The following is an 18,113-nucleotide window of genomic DNA, read 5'->3' on the forward strand; positions in this document are numbered from 1 at the left end:
GACAGAGTTTTGTTTTTGTATTTCTAATGCTCAGCACACTGTTTTTCACATTTTTTTTGACCAAGGCAGGATTGTGTTCAGATCTGAGATTTCATCAGGGTAGGGAACTCACAGTGCAGAAATTTCCCTCCACCAATGCAGATTTATAATTCATATATTGGCAACATAAAGTCTTAGATCACTGCAAGAAGTTCTCTCATCACTGAGAGTTTAGTTTAAAAGCTTAGTGCCGATGGTTACATAGTAGGTGCCAGAGGCAGGATTTGAAGCCATGACTTCCTGCCTAGGCCTAGCCCTTTATAGACCATATTGGGCTGCATTCCATTGTATTTCATCATGCCCTGAGGAATCCCATCACTGGAAAACTCAACATCAGGAGAGACTACATCAGCCTTGGTACTCACAGCTCATCAGTTCCCTCTGCCCCTCTGATTTGGCAGCAAAGCTAGAAATTCTTCCCAAAGTCCCAAGGAGCATTCCTAGGCCAGCTATCTTTTAATTTCCATCCAGATGCACTCTTTTGGATGAATCATGCTCCACCTCCATGCAGGGTACCTTCTCTACCCTATCCCTAAATTCCCTCCACCCCTAGCTTCTCATCTTGCTTTTGTGTGTTGTCTGTCCCCTGTTAGACTGTAAGCTCCTTGTTGGCAGGGACTACCTTTCTTTTTTTGATGTGTATTCCCAGCATTTAGCACAGTACTGTTCCATGGGAGGCACTTAATACATGTATATTGACTGTTAACATACAAATGAGCCTGGCTTTGTCTCTGAGGGTGATCTTTTGCTGCAGGAATCAAACAGTTTTCTTCAAGTTTATATATTCTAGTGTATCCTCTCATCCCTCAATGAAAAGATTTTTTTTTTTTACAAAGCCATGTTTATATATATATTTACATTTTAAAGAAACTACAAAAGCTATTACTTTTACCCCAGTTCCACAAAAGAAGCCTTCAGACTATCAAGGGGAGCATGAGACAACGAAAGCATAGTCATTACGTCTTCTAAGAACCCAACTAAAAGTTTGCGGTCTTCTTCCTGAAAAGGAAGAGAGATCTAGGTTAAGGTGTTCAAGAAAACATTGGATTAATGTGATAATCTGAAAGGATTCTAATGAAAATAATCATAGCAAATTATTTATGATGTACTTATCTTCTCCTGGTGGAGTATGATCACAATAATTTTGTGTTAAACTTTTAGATGAACGTAATAAATTGTATACTCTTTCACTAATACAACCTTTAACTTTCAGTTCTAATATAGATTTCAAAGCACAATGTATTCTCAACCTAATTATAAATAACAGAATCATGAACTCTTCGTGGAGCACTGATGGGGGGCAACTGTAGGGACAGATACTTAACAAAAAAAATGAATAAGAAAATAAAACTAAGAAATCCCCTTTAATTAAGGAGAGAATATGACAAGCAGCCAGGAAGAAATATGAATATTGCGGAAACACAATCAGGATAACCCCAGGCAGCTTCTACACTGAGGGATTGAAGGCCTTGGAATATGATATTCCGGAGGGCAAAGGAGCTGGGATTAAAACCCAGAGTCACCTACCCAGCAAAACTGAGTATCATGTTTCAGGGGAAAATATGGTCATTCAGTGGAATAGAGGACTTTCAAGCATTCTTGCTGAAAAAACCAGAGTTGAATAGAAAATCTGACATTCAGATACAAGAAGCAAGAGAAGCATGAGAAGGTAAACAGGGAAAAGAAATCATAAGGAACTTATCAAAATTGAACTATTAACATTCCTACATGGAAAAACAATAATTGTAACTGATGAAACTTTTCTCAATAGTTGAAGGGAATAGAAATATATATATATATATATATATGTATATATGAGGGTGAATGGGCATATGAATACATATGTGAATGTGTGTATATATGTTTACAGGTATACATAGATAGAGGGCACAGGACCAATTTAACAGGAAGGGATGGTACTTAAAAGGTGAAATTAAGAGGTGAGAGAGGAATATAATGAGAGGAGATGGGGAGAGACAGAATGGGGTAAACTATCTCATATAGAAGAGGCAAGGGAAAATGGTTACAATGGAGGGGAAGAATAGGAAGGCAAAAGGGAATGCGTCAACCTTATTCCCATTGAATTTGGCTTGAGGAGGGAATGAAATACACACTAAATAGGGTATCTCACACTCCAGAAAAGTAGGGGGGGGAAGGGGTTGAGAGAGGGGAATGATGGAAGGGAGGGCAAGCTTGGGGGGAGGGAAGTTGGAAGCACCCACTTTTGAAAAGGGACAGGATCAAAGCAGAGAATAAAACAAGTGGGAGGTGGGATAGGAGGGAGGGAAATATAGTCAATCTTTTACAATATATCGCTATGTTATTGTTTTGCATTAGCCACACATGTACAACCTATACTGAACTGCTTATCTTCCTAGTAAGGGTGAGTGACAAGGGAGGAAGGGAATGAATCTGGAATTCAAAGTTTTAAAATCAAATATTCAAATATATATACACACTATTATTAATACTATTTTACATGTAATTGGGAAATAAGATATACAGGCACTGGGGCATAGAGATCCACTGGAAAAGTCGAAAGGGGTATGGGAGAAAATATGGGAGAGAGCAGATTGGAGGAGGGGATATCCTGTGGGACTGCTATTTTGGGGCGGTAGGAAGGAGAAAAATGGGGAAAAATTTGTAACTCAAAATCTGGTGGAAATGAATGATGTAAATCAGAAGTTAATAAAGCATTTGAAAAAAAATTTAAATTAAATTAGAAGAAAAAAATTAAAAAAAAAAAAGAAATCCCCTTTAAGAAACAGGTGGGGTTGGAGGCAAGTATGAAGCAAACCTTGAAAGCTTTAGCAGAAAATTGAAATACACACTTGTAGGGTATATCAAATCACAATGAAATATAGGAGAGGAGGGATCCTGACAACATCATGCAGTAAAGCAGACTAGCTAGAAATGGAGGACATGATCTGAAAGTGGGTACTATACACTTTCATCAAACAATAGCAAAATGACAGGTTCCCTAACTGGGCCAAATATAGTCATGGGAAATGAATAGGGCAGAGAGCTGGAGAGTTCAGTTTTCTTTGGAATCAGGTATGAAGAAGACATGGAACAAAATGTTTATTTAGCATGAATAGTTGATAAATATAGAGATAAAGTTAAAGATGTCACTTAAGTAAATGAAGAGTTTATATATCTAGCAGCTAGTTTCACAGCAAGCACTGATTCAGGAAGTAAAGAAAGACAAAGAATTCACCATTCAACACATGTTTATTGAGAAATTACTACGTATAAGACACTGTGACAGAGTGATGTTATTATATATACTGTCTTTGCTATTAGAACAGAAACTCTCTGAAGATAGAGAATAGTTTGCTTTTCTATCTGTATCTTTAGTTATATATAGTAAGCATTAAATATTTTTTATTCATTTATTCATCTGATTAGAAGGGCCTTCTAGGTGTGTACTATGCTGTGATAGTACTCTAATTTTGAGAATGTATTAAGGGATCTGGTGAATACATGCAGTCCTATAAGGGGCTCTTAAACCATCCTAGATTAATTTGTTTCTTTATATTTTCCTGAAACTATTTTATTTAACAGTGAGAAATTATTTATGAAACTTGCATATTTGTATTTTTCTTTAAAAAGTTCATTAAAAAAAAATTAAAATTGACCAGACTGTGTTTATCTCATTTTGGCTAACTTGAACAGCAACCTGTTCCTCATGCAATTCATAATCACTAGTATGATACCATCTTGTGGCACCTGTGGTAAATTACAGACACAAGCCATAAAATAATCAATGCAAATATATGATTCAAAGTCAGTTCCATTACAGGAAAAAAATGGGTACAATGGTAGTCAATTGTGTTCTGGGGAATAAGTGATTTCATTAAGTAGAGAAGGTGTCTCCCAATGGTACAAACCAGATTTCCATTCTGACTGCAATGCCGCTTCATCCAGTCCTATTCTTGTCTAAAACTTTGCTAAGTCCTTCTAACAAGATTTACCCAAGTTGCTGGATAATTGTACATAGTTATGTATATACATGTTGTATGCCCTAAAAAAGTTAGCTCCTCCATGCCAGGGATTATTTCTTTTTTGTATCCTTAGTACCTGGCACAGAGTTAAATGCTTAATGAATGCTGGATTGATCAGATAAAATTATGATGTTAGATGCTCTTATACAGGTTATCAGAAAATCCATAGGAGGCCTGCAGTACAGGGTCAGCAGTACTTGGTGAAACCGGCAAGTTTCAGAATGTAGGCTACTGCTAAAGGAGGCCACCACACTTAAGGGCTAAGTGTACATGGACAGACAGCTGAAAAATAAATAAATAGTAAATAAAAGAAGTAAATCCTCCTTTCCATCTCAGCTATAAAGAGGGAGATTCATACCTTTGATCCTGCCACTAGAAATAAGCATTCTGTTTCCATGGTCATTAATTAATTCTGAAATTCTCTCCTCTGTTCAAAATTCTTTATCTCTCCATTCTTTCCTCTGCTGTACAACCTAACCCTGTCCTTTACCTTCATGTGACCTCTTTCAATCCTGCCCTAGCATTCTCTCCCTTCATGACCTCACCTGAGGATCTGATCTCATATTTCAAAAAAAAAAAAAAAAAGTAGAGGCTGTTGGTTCAGATCTCGTCTCCCCTACTCATCTCCTATCATTCTGATGCTTTCTCTACTGCCCACAAAGATACCCATGTTTCCTTCGAGCCTCTGCTAAAATCCCACCTTTGTTAAGAGGTTATCTCCTCCTCTCACTGCTGGTGTCTTCACTCTGAGGTTAACTCCAATTTGCTCTGTATATATCTTGAAATTACATAGCTTTCTGCATGTTGTCTCCTTCATTTGAATGCCCTCCTTGAGGGTAAGGCCTGCTTTTGTCTTTCTTTGTAACCCTAGCACTTAGCACAGTGTCTAATACATAAGAGCTTAATAAATGCTTGCTGGCTCTGGTGAGCTTTTACCTTTTCCTGTCCAATCAACTGAGTGCTTCCTGGACACAGCAAGGGGGTGCTGTTTTCTCCTATTGAAAGGTAAGCTCTCTGAGGGTAGGGACTATCTTGCTTTTTGTATTTATATCCCGGGTGTTTAACAAAGTTCTTGGTATGTTGTAAGCACTTAAGAATTTTTTTTTTCATTCCGTTAAGAATTCTATGAAACAAATGCAATCTGTGATGCATAACCCTAGCTTAATGCTTTTGCTTAAATAAAGAAAAAGACAATTTTCATGTTTTTTAACGACTGAAAATGGTTTTCAACATTTTTATTAATTTTAATTTTCAACATTCATTTCCATAAGATTGAGTTCCAAATTTTCTCCCCATCTCTCCTCCCCCGCCATGGCAAGTATTCTGAGTACCCCTTCCCCCAATACGCCCTCCCTTTTATCACCTCCCCATCTTCTCCCCCCTTACTTTCTTGTAGGACAAGATAGAGTTCTATACTCCACTGCCTGTATATATTACTTTCCAGCTGTATATAAAAAGAATTTTTAGCTTATTTTTAAAACTTTAAGTTCCAAATTCTCTCCCTTCTTCCCTCCCCACCCACCCTCAGTGAGAAGGCAAGCAATTCAATATGTTATATATAACCACTGAAAAATTTGAGATTCTGATCTCAAATAATCTCTCCACTAATCTTACTATACATTGAATAAAAACGAGGAATTATCTTTCTCCTATCTTTTAGCAGTGTCTGATACACAATAGGTGCTTAACAAATACCTGTTGACTTAATTTGTCTTGAGATGCACTTTCTCTCTGCATTTTCACTGGCTGTCTTTTATGCCTGGAATCCTGCCTCTAGACTTTTTTCAAGTTTTAGCTCAAATCTCATCTTCTTCAAGAAACCTTTCCTTGTCTCCCTTAATTCTAGTGATAATAATGAAATTATCTCAATTTTTTCTTCTTTTTTTTTTTTAAAGCAATTGGGGTTAAGTAACTTGCTCAAGGTTACACGGCCAGTTATTTCTGGGTGTGGTGCTAAGTATTAGAGTTTGGATTCGATCCCAGGTCACCCTGACTCTAGGGCCGGTGCTCATACTCACTGAGCCACCTGGCCGCCCCTAAGCAATTAGGGTTAAGTAACTTGCTCAAGGTTACACGGCCAGGTGTTTCTGGATGGGTGCTAAGTGTTTGAGCCCAGATTCTATCCCAGGTCATCCCGACTCTGGGACCAGTGCTATTATTTGCTGTGCTACCTGGCCATCCCTCCAATTTTTTCTGTATGTATCTTATTTATATTTAGTTTTTTGCATTTAAGATGGTAAGTTCCTTGAAAGCAGGGATGGTTTTTGCCTTTCTCCAGAGCTTAGTACATGGCAGATAGTAGGCATTTAATAAAAGCTTGTTGACTTGACATCCAGATGATTTACAAATCTCCCCTCCTCCTTACGCTTAACATATGCAGAACTAGTAGACCAAGCTTAAAAATGTATGCATGAAATAAAGAATCTCCTTCTTACCTGAATATAGCATGTGAGGACTCCTGTTGCATAAATAGGGACTGTAGCTTTTGTTAGGACCCCATTTCCTGCTGAAGAATCTAAAATCATAGACATAATTTTAAAAAATTCTTCTAAATATAAAGTAAAATTGTCACCTAACAATTTGTTTACTTAAACATAACAGTTTTTGCTTCAGTGTTACAAAGTAGTGACAACATCTTTACAAAAAACCATTTTTACTAGCCATGAAAATGCAACTAAACACTACTTGCCTTTAGGATTTTCTGTACCAAAAGCCTAGAATTATAACAAATGGTAATGTTACATAAGAAAGAAATTTAGTGAGTAAATTGAAATATGACACTCCCTCTCTCTGCAAAGAAGGCAGAAGCAAGAGTTTTTATCCTTTGGAAATCTGGTTATGGAAAACGTTTTTAAAATGCTTGTAAAACACCAATTTCAATGACTTATATTTTTCGTTACCCAGCTACTAACAATGGTACCAGTAACAAATCACAATCATATAGTAATTCACATTTTACAAAACATTTCCTGTATTACCATCTTGGAGAAGGTCAGGAAAACATAAATGAACTTAATGGTCTGCTTGCTTCCTGACTTGCCCTTGGCTTTATCTGGGCTCCTTCCTAGTCCTCATCCTAGCAGTACTGCACTGAGGGTTCTGGGGTTGCAGGCTTAGAAAATGTGATGGAAAATTGCTCAAATGAAATGAAATTGCTCAAAAACAGGCACAAAGAATAGAAAGAAAAAAAGAGGACAAAGGCATTAAGTATTCAGTGATTACATAATGGCAAAAAATTTAACACAAATGTTGCTTCATTTGTTTGAAAGGTATAAATGTCATGTAAAAAATAAGCATGTAAAGTATAGCTGCTAGTCAAAATGAGATGAAAATTCAAGAAAGTCTTTTCGATAGTTACTGCACAAACAAAACCAATGCAGCCAAAACTAGAAGGAAACTGGGGGAAAATTTACAGCAAGTTTCTCTGATAAAGGCCTAATTTCTCAAATATATAGGGAACTGAGCCAATAGTATAATGATGAATTGTAAAAGACTTAGCTACTCTGATCAATATATAATGATCCAAGACATTTCCAAAGGACTCACAAAACAATGCTATCCACAACCAGAAAGAGAAGTGATAAACTTTGAGTGCAGATCGAAGAAATTTTTTTCTCGCTTTTTTTTTTGGCAACATGACTAATATGGAAATATGTTTTGCATGACAAAAAAAACAACCATCCCGAACCTTTTTCTTTGGAAGATAGGCAGAACTACTTAGTTTTTATGCCTAGGCTTTTTACAGGGAAACTTGCAATGAGAAAAGGGAGGTGAGAAAACAAATATAATAATTTTACATTAGTTATAAAAACATATATTATTTAATCTTCACAATCCTCCCATGAGGTAAGTAGGAAATATTACTTCCCTCATTTTACAAATAACTGAAGTGAGGCTAAAAGACATCGTGATTGGCCGAGAAAATGTTAGCAGCACAGCTAGTACCTGAATCCAGGTCTCCTTACTTTTGGTTCAGTGTGGTCTTTTAACTTCACTGCCTTCCTGTTCTGTCTCTCTCCCCTGACTATCTTAAAAAACCAAAACCAAAACCTCATTTACCAAGTACTTACTATGTTTAAAGCACTCTGCAAGGCTCTGAGAATGTAAAGGAAAAAAAAATTCCTGCCCTCAAGAAAAAGAAAATGAGAAAAGCTGGAGGAGATGTGGAAAAAAGATGTACAATGAGTCTTATTTCTTCTCTTTCTACATTCTCTACCCTGATCACCTCATCAGCTCCCATGATCAACTTTCAAAGTCCTACTATAACAAGTCTTACTGTCTTATGAACTTCAGTCTCCTATCATTAGCCACCGACCAGATATTTCAACCTGTGTATCTTTGACATTGTACTGAAGAGTATGCTCTATAATATACATATATCATTGTAATGGGAATGTAAATTTTTAAGATCTTCCCTGCCCCTAGGTTAAAGTGCATCTGGAGCCTGGGGTGGGAGGCTTTTTTTCAGTAGATACCTTTTGATTGGCCAGTGGGTCCAGAAGGTTGTTACATTCTCTGAGCCAGGAGAAGGCTATATAAACCCTGATTTGAAGCTTTGTTTTGGGGCTCACTTTGAGAAGTGTTCTTGTGATTTGATCAGATGAGACTCTGGGAAGCCATTGTTGAGAGCCCCCTGGCTTTGAAAAACCCAGATGTTGATTTGGTATGGATGTAATGGTTGGACAGTTTGGAAACTGTCTACTTGATCTGTTTCTCTGTCTTGATAATTCTGTCTGTATATTCTGAAGTTCAGGGTGCTGACCTTTTTCCCCTGAACTAGGTAAATGATACATATTTCATTGATTAAAGTAAGCTTGTTAACCCATTTTGAGTTGCTTTCCTTTAACAAAGCAGATCTAAGAACCTGTGTTGGCAGCCACCCTAGGGACGCTGGGGTGTTTGCTGCTACAATCACATAGAAACACACCAATGATCTGAGGAGGGAGAGGACTAAAAATGGAGTGCAGACGGATTCATAGAGAAAGAGTCTTAAAGATACATAAGAATCTGTGGGGCAGAGACATGGAAGGAATACACTTTATGAAGGGACAGCTTGCAGTCATGAATTTGCATGAATCAAAGGTAATAGAATGACAAATTAAGGGAATAAGCCAGTAGTTCAGTATAACTCGAATGTTAAATTTATGGAAGGAAAAGTAGATTGGGGCTAGATTATAGAGGGCAATAAAATTCAGGTTAAGAAATTCATCTTTTATCATATAACAACTTGGGAGTATAAAAGGTTTTTGAACATGGAAATGACATGGTCAAACCTATATCTTAGGAAAGATTATTTTGGTAGCTGTGTGGGAGGATGGATTGCAATGAGAAGGTAGAAGCAAGATGACTTAGGGGGCTAAACAACAAGGTTACAATAGAGTAAGAGGTGATGAAGGCCTAAACTAAGGTATTAGCCATGAGGGTGGAAAGAAAAGAACAGATCAAAGAGATACTAAGTAGGATGAACTGACAAGACTTGAATTTGTGGGGTGAAGAAACAGAACAAGTCAAGGATAACTCTAGTGTTATGATTCTGGATGACTGGGAGGATGGTGGTACTGTCAACAGAAATGAGAAGTTTGAAAAAAGGTTGAAAGTTTGTGGGAAGATAATCTGTTATTCTCTGGACAGGTTGTATTTGAGATGCTAATAAGACATACAGTTGATGGTAGGTGGCTAATGACTGGATCTAATCACAAGAGAGTAGGACTGGATATAGTAGTACTTTTGGGAGAGGCCATGGAATAGATGACAATCCAGCAAAAGAGAAATGGTCAGATAACTAGAAAAGTCAGTAGAGAATAGTTTCTTAGAATTCACAGGAGGAGAAAAGGTGACTGACAGTGTTAAATGCTGCACAGGGGTTGAAGAGGAGTACAGAAAAAAGGCTACTGGGATTTAACATCTCAACAGAAAAATTTCCATACTGGGAAGTACATCAGATTTCAAGGTGTTGTGAAATGAGTGGTTGGTAGGGAAGTGGAAGGAGTGTGTGAACATATGATTTTCTAGGAGTATGGCAGTGAAAGGGAAGAGAATTATAAGACATTAGATTAAAGGGGTGTCAGGATCTAATGAAAGCTTTTAGTGATATAGAAGACTTGGACATGTTTTTGAGTAGTGGGTAATAATTGAGCAGCAGAAAATAGGCCTTGTTTATGGGGAATGGGGTGGGGTGGAATGGTTGATTGAAGAACTTCCGAGAAGAGACAAGTTAAGTATGGCACTGAGGGCATTGGTAGAGGGGCTGGCCTTTGCAAGAAGGACAGTCTTTTCCTCTGAGAATGGAATAAAAGGATGAGTGAAGATGTAGAGGAGTTTTGAAAGGTGGAACAGAGGCAACCAGGTAGCCCAAAGAGGGTAGGATGAATTCTCTCAGTAAAGTAGGAATAACATCAACTACTGGGAGATAGGTCACCACTTGAAGTAGGAGCAGAAAATGCTGTTAATAAGAATATAAATAGGGGGAGGGGGGGCGGCTAGGTGGCGCAGTGAGCAAAGCGCCAGCCCCAGAGTCAGGAGGACCTGAGTTCGGTTCGGGCCTCAGACACTTAGCACCCACACAAAAACATTAGCTATGTAACCTTGGGCAAGTTACTTAACCCCAACTGCCCTCCAAAAGGAAAAAAAAAGAATATAATGGGATTGAGGACTGGGAAATTGTGAAGGATAATATGGCAAGAGGTCAAGTGATCTGAATACATAGTTCAACTGTTTCAAAATCTGCAAAGACTGTGAAATTGATTCTGTTAATATCCTCATTTTATAGAAGCAAAAATTGAAGGTTGAGAGGAGGTTAACTGGTTTGTCCAGAGATGCACAGCTAGTGAACATCTGAGGCAGGATTTGAACTGAAGTCATCTTGACTCCCAAGCACAGCACTCTATCCATTATGCCATCTATTTACCCCTCTAGGATCAATCCTGCAAAGGACAAGCATTGAGGCCACAGCAGGGGTGATGGATGGGGAAAAATATAGAATGGTAAAGAGAATGGAAGTCCTAGTGAGGATTAGAGTGTGACTGGGAGAAGTTAGACAAATAAAGAGATGGAAAGATGGATTCCCATCAGAAAGGGGAAATTCAAAGTTTAATATAGTAGAGGTGGAAGAGTTATGGAAAAGTGACATAGATAACCTAAATCCTATTTTGTAAGTGATATAATTCAGGTAAAGTGAATGTAATATTTTAGACAACTTAGATTTTTGCAAGGAAATACAATGTATCTGTGTGTGGGTTTGGTAATCATGTAAGGATTCACCCAAACTAGCATCAATACCATGAACACTCCACCACCATCACATAAAGAGAAATAGCCGTAAGCCAAAACACCTGGTGCCCATCTCCCCGCCAAGTTTTTAGTTTTTTTCTGCACACACCTGGTTTTCTCACCCTCTCATTCTCCATGAAACATTCTCTTCATCCACAATTTACAGTGGGTCCCTTTCTACTTTTTAGTGTTCTACAGTCACTCTATGAGGAAACCTTTTATATAATCCTTATTTTTCTTGTGAACTATGCATACTAATACGTGAGTACCTTTTACTTCCTCACCTACATCCTCTCAACTCTTGAAATGTCTCTTGATGGTCTCAATTCATAGAATTTATAGAGATAATTGACAAAGAGTTGCGAAAAAGGACCCTAAACCATAATTTTCCCATTAGTAAACTATGTTTAATTACTACATTCTAGAAGACATTAATATCAGTATTTCAAAAAGCTGAACTCACCAACATTTTCTTCAGACAATCTTAGAATCTCCTGGAATTGAGGTTTTACCTAAGTTTAAAAAAAGATCCCCCAAATGTCAGATTTAATGGATTGAAAATATAAATTTTATTTCTTGCTTAAAAAACATTAGTTTAAATTACTTATCAGAAATTTACATTATTTCTAAATTTAGAGGCATGGGAAAACTGGAAACAAAACCTTGAAAAAAAAGAGAAAATAAATATGGCTCTATCAGAAACTAATATGCCATAGTTATGAGATGACTAAAGAAATCAGATTTCTGAAATGTACTGAGTTCCATTTGATTTGCTCCTTTAAAATAGAACAAAACATAGAATTCCTAAATAACAAATTTACTGCAAAAACTTAAAAACTGCCACTTCTCTCTTTGCTTATCCTAATAAAGTAAAAATATCAATTTTCTAGAATTTTAAATGGGATTCAACAAGTAATTCAGTTTTGATACAGAAACTGAGGGAAATATCCAAATATATAATATAGATATTTAGTCACAGTATGTAAAGGTTGGAAGTGATTTTAAAAATCACCTCTGCTACATTTTCCTCTTACAGAAGAATAAACCGGGGATATCAAAGGAACAAAACACTCTAGGTCATGTCACCAATTAGTGAAAGAATCTTAAGTAGACCATAAGACTCCTTCCCCCTTTCCTCTATCTCATACTAACTCCAATCACAAAAGCCAACTCAGTCACTGACTCCACCCATTTTTATTTTTAGTGTCCTTTGACAAGAAGGCTCTCATTTCCCAAAGAGTTGTAAAGAATTTCTTATGTGGATGCTAAAAACCAAAACCCTTGACAACTGAAGCTGTATGTGATGTGACTGAACTTCCTCAGCCCTTGTGCACTTCCTACAGGCTCATCAAGTAAAGCTGGCTACACTCGTCTTGCACAGAAACATACCATTCTGCGTACGGGGCTAAAATTAGTTGAAATTAGACAAAAGAAAAGAATTGTACTGGGGACTTAAACCAGCTCCTCAAGGATGAGGAAGACTTAGGTCTCAAACCTTTAAAGAGACTAAAGATTTTAATACTTTTCCAAGTAGGCATGAAGTGAAAGAAACAAATTATTTGAGTTGATTTCATTTATATTGAAAGAAAGTCATATTCACCTAGGGTTTATAAGTGTGAATTTATTTAAAAGTTCAAAAATGTAGAGAAATTCTGCTAAAATGTATTCTGATAAATAAGCCTAGTATATGATTTTCTGGAAATCCTTATTTTTTACTTTTAGTGCATTAAATATTACAAATGTGAAAAATTATCTATACAGGTTAACATGAGAAAGTTACATGGGAAATTGATTTTTTCTTTAAAGAATTAATGTAGTAAATTTGGCTTTTGAAAATGACTGATAGATAATACTTTCTAGTTTTGTGATCATAGACTTAAATTCTCACTTCACTAAAACTGATATGACAAACTATCCTGTTAATAATTTTTTGAGGAAAGTATTTTGCAAATCCTAACAAAAAATTTAAAATGTTATTTACTTTCAAAATATAACTACAATGTAATACAGAATTGAGAAGACCTAGTTTAACAGTAATCTATGGAAAAATATAGGGTTTTTCTTTTGTTTTTAGGACAAAAGAAAAAAGAGAAGTGATAATATCTTGGGATTATTTTACACAGTGCTTAAGTAGCTGGGAAGTGTTTATGATGCTGACAACAGGAAATGAAAAAAAGGGCAGTGATGAGATATTTCAAATGAACTCAATTCATTTCAACCAATAAGTACTATATAAAGAGCACAGTGCTACAGGGCTGGATTTCTCACACTTTTCTTATTCAATTAAGAGCTGAATTAAACTAATTTACCAATCTATTAAATTTCTGAATTTATCATTTCACAGAAGAATCAAGGAAGAACTGTGAAAATATACATAATTTTAATAAAGAAAAGGGTGGTTGACGCATAGGAGAAGCGTCTAAGAAAATGATCACTTCATTTCAGAATTCTTAATACATCTCTAGAAGAGAGTTAGAAAGGAATGACAAGCAAAATCAGTCTATACTTTATGCACTTGGAAAGATGGCTTCAGAAAGGTCTAAAAAAACACAGGTAGGTTCTAAAAGAGAAGGTTTCTCAAGAGGGATAGAACACTCTCAAAACTGAAAATGAGAATACAATAGCAAATGATCCCAAAAAGATGAAATAGAGACAACTAGAGAGACTAGTAGTAATGCAAAGAATTTTTCAATGAAATCAGAATTAAAAAAAAAAACCCTCTAATTAGGCAGTACTATGAGAGGTTTAGTTTAAAATGGGTAGATGAAAAGGAGAGACATGAAAGAGCAAAGTAAAGCTGAATGGTATTCTAGTTACTTCTTAAGTAACTTTAATTCCATTCTGCTACATCTGAGGAGGTAAAAAATAAAACCCCCCAAAATTGTTCAGAGTACCTTTTCTAACCAACTTTTTCTTATGCCAGCTAGACTCATAACAAAGAAGAAAACTGTTTCAGGGCAGGATGGGTACAAAGTAGGTTAGCAAAATGGCCTAATCTGGAGCCACAATTGTGAAACAAAAAGATGGGCATTTGGAGTTGGTACTGAATGTGTCTGGAGGTAAAATAGATAACAGGGGGCTCAGGCACTTGTAATCAGTTGGGACAAGAACAGATATAATTGGGAATGACTCTAAATTGAAGAAGGATAGCTAAATAATCTAGCTGATTCAAATTACTCCAACCCAAAACTTGAATATCAAGAATCTGATGAAAATTGTTAAATATTAAAATGGTGAGCTTGTGGAAATTCCTTCAGAAATTCTGAAAAATCATTTATTTGTCTAGGACAATTTAAGTATGATTTATCACTTGGGTAGAAAGATAGACTGGATGGTCTTAATAATCCAAGATTCTAGACAATTATAAAAGATTCAATCATAGAATCTTAAGAGTTTAAAAGGATTTTTACAGATGAACAAACTGAGTCCTTAAATTAAATGACCTTTCCACTATATTATAATGCTTTCCTTAAAAAGTCTGTTTAATACTAAGAACTGCTTCGAATTTTAGGATGAAACTTATCACTTAAGTTCTTATTATTTTCAAAACGTAAAATCTAATTTGACATAATCCTGTGTTTCTTTTTCAATCAGACTTATAAAATCATTGGCATAAGGGAACTCTCATGGAGCAAATTCTCTCCATACATATCTTCAAATGTTCTGCATCTTAAAGTCTGAGAGCTGCCTGTGACATGAAGAGGTTCAGTGATTTGCTCAGGTCCCAGCCAGTACGCATTAGAGAGAATTCAGAGTTCAGAGTTTTCTGATCTAGAGTAAATTTTCTATCAGCAATATGCTTGCTACTACATTTCCTCTTTAGCTAAGCCTATTGAAAGTCTTAGCTGGTTATCTCAAAAAACTTCTTTAAAAGAACTATAAGATAAATGTAATTATATTAAATTAGGACTTAGCGGGTAAGGAAATTAAGTTTTAATATCTAAAAAATCTTGTTTGATAAGCAGCAATGATGGAAAAACTAGCATGTGATATTAAGTTTGTAATGATAGCAATATTTGTCTCCACTGAAATCAAAGGCAGACCCTATTACATTTAGGACTTCTATTTAAAGCTTTCACAGTGCATAATCACATTCAGGCTGCAACTAATGAATTCTCAATAAATAGTTCCCGTATTAACTTCCTTTTTGTATACTAGTCTCATCTCAAAAAACCCATGCCTGGATACTTTAGTTTGGGTACTCCAATACCTGGGAAATCTTTTAGGATTCTACTGTATATAATACTATTCCTAGCTTTTGATCAGAAATTGAGATTGAAAAACTTAATCATTTTAGGGTAGACGTAATAAGGCATTTTATATTTCTATAAAAATATCTGATACTACATCAACGGAGAAATCTAGTAAAGGGCTACTTTACTTCTCTTTAGCTAGAATTCATGGAAAGTATGTTATCACCTTAGTGTTTGTAAATATTTTCCCAAATGTCCGGCACAGGCGCCAGAAAAATCTGGAGAATTCATGGACACAGGCAGTTGAAGCAACATTGATTTTACCAACTATTTCTATGAGTTGTGGTAACCTGAATGTGAAAAGGAAAAGGGAAAAAAAACAAACATGCATTATAAATCACTGCTTCCTTGTTATAATGTGAAAATGAAATATTGTGCACAATAACCAGTCATCAGTGCCTCTATAATTCTTCCCCACCTCTCCTCAGTTTTATTTCTGATAGTACAATGAAAGGGAAAGTGGCCTAATTCAGTCCTGGCCCACTTAAAAGTGCCTTAGAATCATGTTTGTATAAAACCATTAAAAAGTCTACATTGTTTACTACAAGTTAATATGAAACCATAACCCAGGTACCAAATGGCTTTGTGATTTCATCCATGTTAGATATTCCCCTCCACTGATAAAGACTGCAACCTACTCATGCTTACCATTACACCAGTCTCTTGTACCATCTATTTCAATAGGAATTATTCTTGTGCATCCCATACTCTCACCTATCTATAAATTAACCAGTCTATTACGGTTCCAGTATGTTCAAGGCTGTAGGTTTAGCTCATGTAAAAGAACCACTAGAAAAAACAAATCAAAGTGCCTACTGGCACAGAATATAACATCTTCACAGATAAAAGACAAGACATCCATAAATCAATAGAGGCATCCCCACTTAAGGTAACCAACATTATTTTGTGATATTATGAATCCATCATAAATTCTAATAGAAAGAAAAATAATCTTTGGCAACATTATTCAGCTGATTAGCCAATTAGGGCTATGACTATGATTGTCCCCATAATCTTGTCTCATTTAACATCATATTGTGTTTCTAAGAAATTATCAAATAATATTTGGAAGTGGATGCTTTAATGGGTAAATAGGCTAACTTTTTAATCAAGCCTGGGGCTAAAAAAACTTTTAAATTTGTTTTGCTTTTTTACACAGCTTGAAGCACTTTAAGATGTCTAATTTTTAAGAAAGGAAAATTTACTATAGTCTATTAACAGGGCTTCTTAAACTTTTTCCTATTTTCAAACCCTTTTCACTTTTGGCAGAGCTGATAGGCGCTGCACGTCCTCAGGGCGTGCGCAATGCAAAGTGCAAATGCTTTGTGTTCAGAATCAAGGCTGCAGTTAAGCACTGCCAGAAAAAACCTCAGATTCATTATATGTTTGATTTTTAATTAATTTTTGGTCCTTGTGCATTCAGGAACAGAAGCCGGGGTCTATGGCAAACATGTGGGCCTTTTGATTAGTGATAATTGTAAATAAGGGTCCTAAAAAACATAATTGCTGAGTAGTGTGAAACTAGATAACAGTTTACTTAAAAATTGTTCACTGATTTGCCAAAAATGAAGTCACTTAAGGAGGTGATCCCTTGTCTATAATTTTCAGGTTCTTTAGTTCATGATTATTTACTTCCCTTCTGAACAATTTAGTCATTTTACTTTTTTTAGCCAGAGGAAGGCAAAAGGAATAGACTCAGACAAGTAGATTTCACCACTTTCTGGGATGAAGTTTCTTGGGGTGGAGGATGAGAGAATATATTGAAATTGTTGGCTAAAATAATTGCTGAAATTATATGAAAGTGGAAACAGGCAAACTCACAGCTGGTTCACCACCCAGAGTAAGCTCTCCCAGCCTGTTGTACCCTCGTGCTCCAGCTGATAGTCATAGAGTTGTAGAAGCACAGCTAATTGCTCACGACTCCCTATGATGGTGGCTACATCCTGAAGAGGCGACACAGGCCGAGGGAACCTGGTCACTGGAAATGAGAAAAGAAAAAGAAAAATCATGAGAAAGAAGGAATTGAACTCTGGGGATTAGATTTTATTCTATTCCAAGGGGGAAAAACATTTCCATTAAGTTTTTTCAAGGCTAGACACTCCATTTCCTATTGTAAACATCAATTTTAAAGATGAAAATGGAAATTTTGCAGACAATAATTTCTTTTAGCATAACTAGAGACACATATTTATTAAATGATTTTTATTCATAGGGTAACATATATGTCATGGTTAGTGTACACTGGAATAAGGGACCCACATTAAACAGTAGGACTGAAATGTGAACAACAAAATAAATTTGGCCTTATGTGAAGATTAGCCTTTAGATAGATGGTCCTTGGGTGGCTGTTTATTGACTGTCTAGGCAATATCAAATTTATTAACATTTGATATTATTAATACTCGGCCAAAGAACATCCAAGCACAAAGGTAGTCCTTGTCCTTAATATTATAAATATTTGTTAAATGAAAGAAATTTATATATTGAATAAAAGATTTTTAATGCATATATTTTGATGCATTAAAACTGGGAGTACATGAAAGGTTTG

General features: G+C 36.0%; 1 protein-coding gene across 2 annotated transcripts in view; it reads right to left on the reverse strand.

Annotated features, from left to right (window-relative positions):
• RELCH (RAB11 binding and LisH domain, coiled-coil and HEAT repeat containing) overlaps window positions 1-18,113 on the reverse strand; it is a 139,613-nt gene that overhangs the window by 33,158 nt on the left and 88,342 nt on the right. For both annotated transcript variants that reach the window (XM_069100247.1, XM_069100248.1), the window contains exons 17-21: window positions 17,387-17,543; window positions 15,732-15,855; window positions 11,776-11,824; window positions 6,479-6,558; window positions 932-1,038 (exon numbers count right to left, since the gene is read on the reverse strand). In XM_069100247.1, the coding sequence (XP_068956348.1) occupies window positions 932-1,038; window positions 6,479-6,558; window positions 11,776-11,824; window positions 15,732-15,855; window positions 17,387-17,543 (517 nt within the window). The remainder of the gene's footprint in view (window positions 1-931; window positions 1,039-6,478; window positions 6,559-11,775; window positions 11,825-15,731; window positions 15,856-17,386; window positions 17,544-18,113) is intronic.

The sequence above is a fragment of the Petaurus breviceps genome, unplaced genomic scaffold (assembly GCF_028583685.1).
Source record: "Petaurus breviceps papuanus isolate PSGF00001 unplaced genomic scaffold, PetGlider_PUasm1.0 38, whole genome shotgun sequence".
In the NCBI taxonomy this organism is placed as follows: Eukaryota; Metazoa; Chordata; class Mammalia; order Diprotodontia; family Petauridae; genus Petaurus; species Petaurus breviceps.